Source organism: Nyctibius grandis, chromosome Z, assembly GCF_013368605.1.
Source record: "Nyctibius grandis isolate bNycGra1 chromosome Z, bNycGra1.pri, whole genome shotgun sequence".
Taxonomy (NCBI): domain Eukaryota; kingdom Metazoa; phylum Chordata; class Aves; order Nyctibiiformes; family Nyctibiidae; genus Nyctibius; species Nyctibius grandis.
The window spans coordinates 97,031,621-97,044,315 of NC_090695.1; the positions used below are offsets into that span (position 1 = coordinate 97,031,621).

At 42.4% G+C, this 12,695-nt stretch overlaps 1 protein-coding gene across 3 annotated transcripts in view; it reads right to left on the reverse strand.

The window, feature by feature from the left end:
• The window catches only part of TOM1L2 (target of myb1 like 2 membrane trafficking protein), a 58,070-nt gene that overhangs the window by 21,358 nt on the left and 24,017 nt on the right, over positions 1–12,695 (reverse strand). For all 3 annotated transcript variants that reach the window (XM_068422791.1, XM_068422790.1, XM_068422789.1), the window contains exons 5-11: positions 10,156–10,290; positions 9,032–9,190; positions 8,136–8,252; positions 5,329–5,462; positions 2,809–2,857; positions 1,565–1,688; positions 366–483 (exon numbers count right to left, since the gene is read on the reverse strand). In XM_068422791.1, coding sequence (XP_068278892.1) covers positions 366–483; positions 1,565–1,688; positions 2,809–2,857; positions 5,329–5,462; positions 8,136–8,252; positions 9,032–9,190; positions 10,156–10,290 — 836 coding nt within the window. The remainder of the gene's footprint in view (positions 1–365; positions 484–1,564; positions 1,689–2,808; positions 2,858–5,328; positions 5,463–8,135; positions 8,253–9,031; positions 9,191–10,155; positions 10,291–12,695) is intronic.

A 12,695-nucleotide genomic window follows, 5' to 3' on the forward strand; every position in this document is an offset into this window, starting at 1 on the left:
TAGCCATGACCTTCAGGTGAAGGACCCTTATGTTCCTATATCTCAAGCACTGGCCAGCTGGATGAGATGACAAACCTTCATGAGAGGAAGCATCTGCAGAAGTAAAGGCAAGTTCATTTCCAAGTTTTCAGTGAGCTCATTAACTAATACAGTCAAATAACATTACTCAGCCAGTCTGCTCTGCCCAGCAGCAGGAACTTCTCCACTTGCTCATACTAATAATGACCAACAATTGGATTAAAAGCACAAAAGCATACACCAAAACTACTTTTTTAGTCTGGAATGAAGGCAAGAAGTTTCAGACTTATGCCCTTAGAAAACAGCAATGCCGTGACTTAGAGTGCTAAAGACAAACTCCAACATACTTCTTTCGCTGCTCAGCCAAGGAGCTGCCTCTTGTCTGTGCAAACATGTCGAAGTCATCACGAGGATTACAGTGTTGTAGAGAGCTGAGTGTGCCACTGACGCTGTTTGTACCCAAGTCTGCAACCAGAGGCAAAAAAAGCAAACCAATGAAATAGCAAACCATATGCTAGCACCACTGCCATGACTACGTAGGTTACAGAGGAAGTCATGAACGATACAGAACTAGATGATCTCTGTAGATGTCAACAGTTGCAGCACTGAGCACAGTTCTGTCCAGAAGAGGCTGGAGGCTGCTCATCAGGCATTTCTTAAAATACAAATGTAGAGACTGTCTTATTCCTCCTGGCACCACACTGTAAGTACTCCTCAGCAAGATGCCAGCATTTGGGGATTGGTGTGCACCTGCTGCCAATCTCATCCTGAGATATTTACTACTCACTAACATGGTCCAAAATTTTGGGCATGGATACTAGCTTTCTCCACAACGTTGTCTCTCAGCTATTGACTGTCAAATCAAGTGACAGGGTATTGGCGCAGCGCTGAATGAGGTGGAGAACCTTCAGTCAAATCAAGTGATCCTATCAAGTAATCTTTGGCTTGATTTAATGTAAAACACCTAATAGTTTCATAAAACCTTCCATCCAAAGATTTCAAATATTATTTGTAGAAGGGGAATCAAGAACATTCACCAGACTGATTTAATGGAGCTTACACCTAAGCAGAAATAAAAGCAGTAGTATAAGTTTTACCATGAACAAAAACCTGCACCCTTTCAGTCTCCCCTCTGGTTCATAAATCTCTCCCTTTGTGCCAGGCCGGTTCCCAATTGCAGATCACTACAGTGCACAGGAGTGGGAAAGCCATCCTAATCCCATAAGCCACATACCCAAACCTTCCAAAGGCTACACAGCAACATTAACCAGATATTGGAGAGCCAGAGGGAGCAGAAACTCCCTGACCTACAAGCAAAAAATGGCTCCTTGTAAATCCCAACAGCCCACTGCAATAAGGGCTTGTACTGGGTGTTCAGGTCGGTCACAGGGAGCTCAGCAACCGCTCAGACTTGCTCCCACAATCACACACCTGGATTGCCTAGCAGCCCCTGCATGCTGTTCAACACCCACAGACTGGTTAGGCTTGAAAAAGTCCGTGCATTGGAGCCTCATGTTCCTCAGCACTATTGAGATCAGGTACTCACCAAGCCCTGCAAGCTGGGAAGAAAGCGAAGACGGGGGTGCTGAGCTTCCAACCATTGGGCTCACGACAGCTGGAGAGCCAGGACCCAAGTCTATTAAGTTATCTTCTGTCACCTCATTCAGTACCTGTTGGGACACAAGAAACACAGCAAGTTACACATGCCAGAGATTTCTTCTTGCAGCGCAACATTAAACACACAAAAACAATAGGCACTTCCTAAAAAGATCTCTCTTGTGTACTGCCAAATGGACTGTCTCTTGGATACTGTGGTGATGAGTGCAGACTAAAAAGGGTCAGCCACCAAAAAAACTCAGTTTGACTGCTCAGCACTGCAGGAACCTCTCCTGGAGGTCATCTAGATCTCTTCATATTTAGCTCATGTGTCTGTGTTCTCCACTTCTTTTAGCACCAGACCAACATCAGATCTAATTCAAACCAGACTTGCTACCATTTTCCACATTAGGTATAAACTGTTTTCAGAAGCAAAATTTCGTTGTGACTGAAGTTACAATGCAGAGCCTGTGCTGACGTTTGCATCACACTGCAGCAGAAGTGGCAGTCAAACAGGCAAAATAAACAGAGGAAATTGTTAGAAGAATGTAGAATAGAAAATGTAATAGTGCCACATATGAATTCATCACTAACTCGGATCTTGAGCACTATAAAACAACTATAAAATAGTTTTCACTAAAAGAATCATTAGAACTGTAACTCTTCAGCTTGGAAAGGGGCTGCTGAAAAAGGAGATGAGAGAGGTTCCCAAAATTATGAGTGGCATGAAGAAAACTAACCTGAACAGCTGTATTGTAAGACACAGTGAAGAAGAATTAGGTGGAGCAAATAAAAATCATTAACCAACTTGATCAAATGTAAACAAAAGATTTATTTTATATATATACCCACATCAAAACGTAAAAATGTGTAGTAAAAGTGTGAAACTCACTGCTTAAGGACATTGTGAATGCCTGAAGTCCACATGGACTCAAAAGCAATCAAAAAAGTTAACAGAGGAAAGAAACTCCATCAGGGATTGTGACCACAAGGATGTTTTCGTAGCGTAGTGTCTTCCTGAGCTAAAAGTTGTCACTTGAGGTTTGCCACATTCTTATGCTCTTTTCTTGGTATCCACTATTAGCCACTACAGGCAGGACACAGGGCTGGACAGATAAGAAGTCTGATACTACTGATATCAGCACAGCTAGTATGGTGTAGCTGCTGATGTAATAAATGGAGTTAGGTACTTACTCCGTTGCTGGCATTTTGTGTTGAACGTCCCAATCTGTATCGTTCAAATCTGTTTAGAAAAAAGAAAAACAAAAACCCAACAGGGACTATCAAAGCCACCAATAAACAATGAAAAACAAGTTTATCACAAAGACATGACATGCTTGCCACTGAACTTAGTTTCTGTTGGTTCAAGAGGGAAGCCTGAAAGCATTAACTCCAAGCTAGGACAAACGGAGGATAGTTACAGAAGTTGCATTCTTGGCAAATGTGGATATTAAGTTGATTAATCTGATCTTGAAGCACACATATGCCCAAAAACCACTATACTATTTCTCTTTGGTTTTTTTTTTCCATTAAGTGCTTCGTGATAGACTATTCTGTTAGCCAAGGGACAGGAGGAACTGCAGCAAGATTGATGCTCCCAGCTAAATAAGCTGAGCACTGCAGCAAGTCTTCCTCCCACTTAACAGCTCCCTCTTGCTGCAACACATGTAAATGAGAAGCCATATGCATGCTAGCACAGCCCTACCCAGGCAGCACGCGGGGAGAGAAACAATGATTAGCAGATTCATGTCTTGAAATACTCTGGGTCAGCTCAAAGATCACCAGAGCCTATGTTCGAATGGGCTGGCACTTTCCAAGACTGAAAAGTAATGATGTTGCATAAAAATCCTCCTGCTTCTTAGGGGAAGAGTCTAGCTAGTCAAGATCTGGTCTCTTCTCTACTCCTTCCCCAACCAGCTGTGCATCTGGGGCCACAAACCCAAACCCAGCTTTCAGGAACTCAAAAAAGCAGGGGGAACTACCTCCTCCCAAGGCCTGTCTGAGGTCAGTTCAATCTCCTTTGTCACCAGGAAAAGCACCATGATTTCTCTGAGGTTAGAGTTTTTCCTCATTTAAAAGTAGTTTCACATATAACCTCTCTTTTCAGTAAAAAAACCCCATAATACTCATAAAATCCTGTGTCCATCCTGTCCAGATGGACAAAATACAACAGGGAATCTCAAGCAAACTAAAATGTTTTCTTAATGTAACAGAGGAAAATGCAGACTTGCAAGGCAGCAAAACCAAATTCAGCCTCAAATTTCAATTTTAGGAAACTGTGGGTGTCTGCTATTCCTGGAAATCCAGCTCCCTTAGCTGGAAAGCTGAGACACCTCCCACCTCCTATTTCTCACCAAAAGGCTTATGAACCACACATTTCGTTTCCATCCAAAGCTTCACAGCGAGGGCCAGAGCTCCTGCTTGAGTCACTGCCAGAGCTCGGTACCCATCCTAGAAATCAGCGTGATGACCGCGGAGCCTTTGGAAGAGCAGAGGAGGAACTGGAATTTATTGAAATGCTCAGAGCACCGCAGCTATTCTACCACAAATAGCTTGCTAGCATCACTCAGCTCACCTTTCAGGGTATAATGACTACAAATACATTAGCCCCAGTTGCAGATGGAGGAAAATAGAAGAAATATTAAGGGTGAGCAGGCTAAGCCTCAGTAACAGTTACACTCTGCCACTTGTCGAATCATGCTCGTGCATGAAACACACACCGTTTCACATAAAAAGCCAGCATTTGTTTCAAAGTTTGCCTCAATCTCCTCTGAACAACTAAATCAAAGACAAAATCGAGGCCACCGAGTCTTCTTTCCAGCCTTTGCCGTGACAGCTTAGATTCACAGATCTACAGTCTGATTTATTTTTAAAGGCTTGAGAAACAAAGCCCTGTGCTAAAAGCAAGGAACAAAGGGTGCTCTTTAGTGCCTCACTCCCCAGGCCTGTCATTAAGGGGAAGATTAAACTTTCCCAAGACTGCCGTATCACGTGTCACCTACTGCAGCAGATGTGGCTGACAGTGCCTTTGTCTACCATGTCGAAAGTCCTATGACCCAAGTCCAGCCCCTGGGGATGATTCTTGCAGACCAACTCTTCAAAACCTCAGCTCTGCACAAGACAGGCTTTTTTTTTTCCCCCCAAGATTTAAGTGTTACTTAAAAACAAAACCCTTACATGCACGAAGGTCACGCCCACCTCAGGCAGCTCCCTTTGCACCAGTACTGGAACTAGAAAGCTCAGAGATCAGAAGACAGAGAGAGCTCTCGGGAGCCTCCCTAAGCTGGGAAGCAGCACAAGCATTTGTGCAGAGCCCAAGCTGGCAAGCAGAACCAGCAACTGGGGCTGTGCTATTTTGGGTCCCAAGTCCCTACATGTGTACAGCACGGCACAACAGGGACTTGCAGACTCAAGCTGCTGCTAGTTCAGAGAGTTTTGTACAAGGTTGCCCCCTGCATTTTACAAATATGCCCCACAAAAATTCAATGGCTAGGATAAAAAAAAAAATCGTAGTATTAAAGGAAACAACTGAAACAGGAATGTTACCATAAAAGACCATAAAAAGACTTTGTAAATGCTTTCTGTGGTTTGGTTCTCTGCATTTTGTTATGTGGGACCATCGGCCCAGATGGCCAACTCTTGCCAACTGACCTATTTTATACTTAAGTGAAAACCCAGAACAAATGTAAATAGTTGATGGAAAAAGTGCCCCACCTTTCGTATCGGAGGAAGACGTTATTTAAATCATCGTTCACATGCAGCAGCTCCTCTGTGACTTCTTCATTGGACACTCGTGAGATAAGCTCCACAATTCTCTGCTGCATAGCTCTGCAGGTTCGGTTCAGTTCCTAGGAGGAATGCATTGTGCACGCACATTCTGATAAGCAGCTAGCAACAAGTAGATTTAGTTGAGCTCTGTTCACAGCCAACCATATCCCGCAGCTGAGAAACACTAAGACAAGTCTATCTTTGCATGATTAAATGTCACCCAAAAGCACATCTAATCAAACATGCCCTTCAAGAGACGGTGGCATAAAACCTCGAGAGCCTATTTACAATTCAACATCCTGATTCTTCTTTAACTCCGAGCACTTCAGGAAATAAATATCTGTATTTTAGTGATCTGTTTTAAGAATAAAACATGTTAATACAACAGCTTTACAGAAGAGAGCTTTCAAGGAAAATTCAATCTGCTCTTTTTGGCAATATCATCCTTAAAAACTAAAGAATGCACCTGGTGGAACAAGTGGGGAGAAAAGTTCATCAGGGCTTTCATCAGGTTCACCAGTTACCACAAGTGGGTAAGTATGTGCTAGGAACAGAAGTAGTAGGGACACAGAACTTACCAACTACTGAGAACATGAGGGTGAACACAAAACAAGGAGCAGGCGCATGAAAAGTACTGGACTATAAACAGAAACATTCCCTTCAACTGAGCAAGTCCACAGACAAGAGACTGCAAAAAGGCAGTGGGGAGTTTCAGAAGAAAATTTTAAAGAATATAGAGTGAAGGCATTTACTTTAGGATTCTCTCATCCCAAGAAATCTAGATTTGAGTTTGCCTAAACCAGGAGCTCTCATGCTTCCAGGATACCTCTGCCATCACCAATTACTTAGGAGAATTCTTTACTCCTGAAAGGCCTCAAGAACCAAAGGTCAAAAACAGTCTGTTGAGGAGGAATGACAAGAAGAAACGTGACACACGGCATGGCGCCACTGATTAGGCCCACGGTTTTACTTCAATAAGCACTGACATTTCAACTAAAGCATGTCCCTCTGTCATCTTCTACCCCCTCCCAGCTCCACTTCACAGCAAAAATTCAGCACTAAACAAGGATGACTTGTTGGTACACAACCTTCCAGATGAAAGCAAAAATGTGTTTGTTTTCCTTGCTTGGTCTGACATCCTAAGCTCTGGATAAATTTCACCTAGTGCAATCCAGCTGCCTTAACAGCTTGAGGAATGTGTTCTCCAATGTCAGTTTTGATCCCATCACTTTAGAAGCAGATTGTGACATTTCAGAGGTTTGTTTGCTGCCTTTCCGAGAGGGCTGACAGTACCTATCTATTCTGCTCAGGGCTGGCTCTCCAGCAAGCTGTTTACATTTGATTGTTGGAGAAAATGTCAGGAATTATTTAAGGAGGAGGGCTATATAAACCTCAAAGCAAGGAGTCCTTGCATGCAGCACCCGGCTCACAGCTTGCAAAGGACTAACCCATCCTTTGTGATCAAACCCAGGTTCTCCCCAGCTCTGTGATTCAGATTTAGGATGCATCAGTCAAAGGGGACCAGCTGGAATAAAGGATCATTGCTGTCACTCCATTTTATGATCAAGTTCTTTCACCTTAAAGCTGTGCTGTAAGGTTACGCTATCAAGATGTTAGTAGTTGTTTCTGAATGTAAGCAAAACTGTTCTGTGCTGTTTTGGTCTGTCTTGGTTTCCTGGAAGCTTCTTTTGTTTTGAGCAGTCTGACCCAAATGGGCAGTAACTGAAAGGCTATTTATTGCAAAGCCTCTCATCAACTGCCATGATGGCTCTGAGACAAACACACAATACCACTGCTTGGGAGACCAGTTTTTGGATGGATTTCAAACTCTGATGTATCACAGAGACCAATTCCCTGCCTTCCTCCGAACATACTGCTGTGGGAGACCATCCTCCCTGCTGCAAGATCAAAACAGAAGCCTGTTTGTGAACTATGGAAAGGCAAATACCACGCTAAGGGCAGCAGCTGGAATGCTAGATCACAGTATTCCTCATCTGTGTTGCATGTGGTACTGTATTACTTTCCTCAGCCAAAAGGCCACCCTGCTACCACCAGCTTGGTGAAACAGGTATGAAGCCTGAGACATGAGTTCAACTTACACCATCTTCCCTCCTGAGATATTAAATGCTGCACTGGATTGAGACTTTCCAGCAATGAAATCCCTTCTGATTACCCAATCTAATCCTCTGGACAGCATGAAACTTCACCTGAGTGCCTGCCTTAAGACACTACCTTCAGGAGAAGCTACAGCACATCTTCTGGAAAGCCAGTTAGTTCATCTAGAAGATTTCAAGCCACAGAGAATCCACAGACCCTTGGCAATATTTAGCCCAGCTGGAAACACAGAGTGTTTTTTTCCTGCATAGTGACTGGAAATGTTTTGCCACTGTACAAGTGATGATGGAGGATGTCAAAGAAGCAGAAATGCTCAGGGCTTACAGAGCCTATGGCAATTCTAAGCTGCTCTGTGGTAAAGCAGACCTTATATTCAACACTGGGAAAAATTTCTAGCTACCCGGAGAAAAAAGCACTGGAACAAGTTTCAAGGGAAGCTGAGGAATCCTTGTCATGGGAAGCTTTAACAAATGAAGAACACCAAGTGATGAGACTAACCAGGGTCAAGCAGAGCCCACATTCATTATGTAAACCAAGGAAACCAAGGCAGTGAAGTGAACTACAACAAAAACCACCCCCCTCCCAGAGAAACTCAAGCACAGAAAGGATCAGAATCACATTTGCTAGGAAGGTGTTACCTGGAGTAACTCAAGGTCTGAGGAATCCTCTTGTCCAGGTACCATTTCTGTCAGCATTTCAGACATCACTTTTGTATTCCCACGAACAACATCCAGTTCACTGCGCAGCCGGGCAATCTAAATTGGGGTAAAAAGACAGCAAAACACTGCATAATCTTTTGGTTTAAGCAGATCATTTTCAAGAACTGACTTTTCAATACCTCTGGTTCTGTCTGACTTGATATCTGAGGCTCCAGACATTCTAGCAGGGGAAAAAAATGTAAAGATAAAAAGTTTACCCAGGAGAAAATTTTAGAAAAGCAACAGAAAAAAGAAAAGAACTTTGTAGAACCACTCACTAACATCACAAACCCATATGTGCTATACTTGTATGGAAGGGAAGCAACTGAAAACAGCAGCTAAAGACAGACCTTGGCTGCTGTACACCTTGCGTGCCTCACTCAAATGTGGGGAAAGATGTACAGCTTTTGAGCAGGATCTTTGGCTCTGAAGTTATTATTTTTGCAGAAAGAAAAGAAGATCCTATATTAGGGCATTTGCAAGGGTCTTACAGGTGCAGACTTACCTCCCTGTTAGAAAGACTTCCTGCATCTGCAAGATATTCTATGCCTTTAAAGGAGGGGGGCTAATGAGAGTAACTGCTAACCTACCTAACAACTGCTGAGTGGACTGGTATATCAGACTGTGAGGTTTTGTAACTGCTGCCATGAGGAGGCCATACATGCAAATCGAAAGCCTAGTACAGTATTACAGTATAACAGGAGGAAAGATTACCAAGTAGAACCAGACCTAGGAGGCAATCAAAGTCACAAGAGTTAAAATGAAAGTTCCTCTGCAAATCGGTTTCTAATTTGATCTGCTGAAAGTCTCACTCAAAAGAATCATCATCCCAATACCTGTTCAGAATTAGCAGTGATGGGACCAGTCACATTCAGAGCTGGGGCCTGAGGAGCAGCATACGCCGTTGGAGAAGATGAAGAATAAGAACTGGTGCTCATCCTTTGCTGAGACTGTGAATTGTGCATATTTGCTGCAGGATCAACTTCAGGGACACTCTGCCACATCAGAAAGACAGTTCAGAAGCTGAATTGTGACAGCACTTGCTTTGTCAGCAACCTCAGGCCAAATACGTTCAAATATAGAACATAATTGCACCTTGTGGAAAAGGTCAGTGTAGTTACAAGCAGAGACTGGCAGCCCATAAACAGACAGCTGCAACAAAAATGCATGCCCATATCTTTTGACCCAACCCACATGCATTTAAGTCAATTTTCCTTTACAAAAAAAGTGAGAAGCAAAATAAAAAACAAGAGCCAAAGATAAATACTTACAAATTATTTTAAACTAGGAATTAAGTTGCAGGTTTACAAAAAATGATGCGATACATAGATACTGGATTTAATTAATCTTGACACAAGAATTGTAATCTTTCAGTCCTTGATCAGTTGCATTTACCACTTCAAAGATTCATTAACTTCAGTTTTCAGAGTGAATAATCTGAACACCTGTGATCATTAAGTTACTTCCTAGCAGCAGTTCTGTCAGCTTTCCAGACCTAACTTTTCAAAGGTGTAAGGGTCTCACGTTACCATGGGATCAGTGAGAGATTCAGACTCTGTACACCTTTAAAAGACAGGCAGGCCTTGGTTCAGGGTTATCACCAACAGAAACAACCATACTTTTGAGGAAAAGAAGTAAATCTCAATCATATATTCTGCTGGACTCTCTCTGAACAAAGCAGTTTCATTTGTCTGGTGGTTTTGTGGTACAAGACAAGCATACAAACTTCCTCCAAACTCTTTTTTCAGATTGATGTTTGACTCAAGGAAGGAGGTATCATAGCTTATCAGCCTGTCAAATGCAGCTGCTTTATGCTTCTCCTACAGGCCCTTTAAAAAGGCCTTCCAGGAGTAAGAAAATGAGGCAAATTCAGACAAACAGGAGGGGAATGAAGAGTAGTTACTCAACTATTTAGATATATTGGGTGCAATACCCCTGGAATTGCAATGCTGCAGCTTACCCTCTGCGGCGTGTGTATTGGAGACAGAGCATCAAGATCTGCCATGGGAAACTCTATGCCTTTCCTCTTGAGTTCTTCATAAATATGCACTACTCCAGTTAAATCGGGACTACTTCGAAAGGCATCAGCCCAAGCCTGGAAAACATGAGGGATTATCCATAAACCTTCCAAATGAGGTTCCAGCTCCACCCTGACATCAGATACTGACTACAAAACCTTCCACGTATTTCAGCTTCAAAGGGAAGCTGTAATCATTAGACCTGGTCAAAAAGATCCTGCAAATATTAAAAGACAGCCTCTTCCAGCCTCCTCTACTCAGCACTGATGGCATGATGCCATTCATTCTATGGCCAATGACCCACCCAAAAAAAGTCTGTATAGACAATTAAATTGATCTAAGCAAAACTCATAGTCATACAATAATTCTAGGTAATCTCAATTTACTCTGTGAAACACCCTAATTTGTTGCCAATGAAAAAACACTGCTGTCAAGTTTTCTTCAGTATTTTATTTGGACCAAACTTAAAATAAAAAAGGTAGTTTGAGGTTCTTATATTGTGAAACGTGCAGTCCCATGAGTAGCAGAACTAATGAAGCCTGTGTTCTTACAGAGCATATCCAACACTTAGACACCCCGGTGTGTCAGAAAGAACAAGTTTAAAGGGAGAATTTCCCACAGCCAGAACACACATAGTGTCTCTCCTGCATGAATTCTCTGATGTCTAAAGACTTCAATTCACATTTGAGCTTTTCCTTCAGAGGAGCACTAAGTGCTTCTCTTCGCTAGCCAGCCTCCTGTACTCATGAAGCTGCTAAGGACATAATATCTTTAAAACCTCTACCCCCTTTCACTTTTACTGGAAATTAGCCAAGTATTAAAAACTTAGGGGAATGAAAAATTGAAATATTATGACTCAAAAATAAAGCACTCCCCAAACCCCCACATATGTGAGGCAGAGTATCAGTGTGCTGGATCCAGAACTACTGCGAGACGTGTGTGTGGGCTCTGAACTTAATTAATTTAGTCATCACTTTTACACTAGTTCTTTGACTATTTTTACTGTAAAAGCTGTTTTTAACCACTCTTTATATTTGAGAGAAGAGAAATCAAAGGCAGCAAAACAAGATAAGAAATAATGCTAATATTTAACTTACATTCCTATTCTGTTTAATTCTAAGAAAGAGCATTTCCTACCCTACGTGTCCAGGAGACAATTCATATCAGTTGCAAGCTAATAATTCTGGGTTTGCTTCTCAGCTTTGTTAAGAGTAAATTAACTGCATCAACTGTTCAGATGCAGTTCAAGTCCAAACAGCCCTCTCTGAGCCAGAGAAAACAGCTCCAACTGCAAAGAGCCATTCCGCTTCCTTGGAAGTGACCTTCCAAACCCATCCCTAATTCTGACGGAAATATTGACTGTCCAAGTCACTCTACCCTTGCACTTTCGCTGCATTTTCAATTTACATAAGAAGTCATCTGAGTGATGCTTCTACATAATGGTGTTCCCCACTTCAACTCTATTTGCAAGTAAGAGTGAAAAATGCTAGGCAAAGGATGCTCTATTTAATAATCACTCAGAAGAAACTTAGAGGCAAAAGTCTGCTGCGTTGCTGCCCCCAACTTTTAATGAGGCTTGTTTGCCCAGGAGGATGTACTAATGCATCCTCTTTCACTGGCTTCCTATAGATTTTGTTGTAGTGAACTCGCTTCATTTGCACTCTACCTTTTTAATCTATTCTCTCTTCTGCAACTCTCTTCCCTGGAGAAAGGAGACACTTTCATTTGTATTCTTCTTTGCCTGAGCTGGGAGCATTATCTACATTAGTGTGTCTCTCAGAGGTCACAAGGACTGGGTGCTATTGTCCTAAGTGCTGTCTACACGCATTGTAAGACAATCCCTGTCCTAGACAGCTTACAATTCAACCAGGCAACAGTAATATTAGCTCTACTTTACAGATAAGGAGCTACACACAGAGCTCAGGAGACTTGCCCATTGTCCAAACAAGTGTATGACAGAAGTGAGATTGAACTCAGATCTTTAAGACTTTGGGCCAGACTATCAAAGGTAGATACTTAAGGATGCTGCTGTAAGTCCCACTTGGCACCTCAGTGTGCCCAAGCAGGTTAAATACCATTGCAAATCTGGCCCCTAAATCAGTGACCATCACAAGACAATTTTTCCAGTGTCAGACACTTTTTAACACATGTACCCTCAAAAGAATTTGCCGTGCCACTAAAAGTTTCCCCATGCTTCATCTTTGATGATAGTACTCAGCTACTGGGCAGCAAGGTATGAACTCGGAGGTGATATGCAAGCTCTTACCAGAGGCACAGCAGTCAGGAACATTTCCAAGGCCTTTTAGCATGGTGAAAAAGGAAGGATAAGCAATATATAATACATGCTAATTCTTGTACACTGGGAAATAGGTTGAGAAAGTGAGACACAAGATGCCCAACATCTCAAAACAGTCAAGTCTCTAGATAAGAAATTGGATGGCAGCTTTATCTACCCTTGCTACGGAAAGGCCCAGGAGTACCA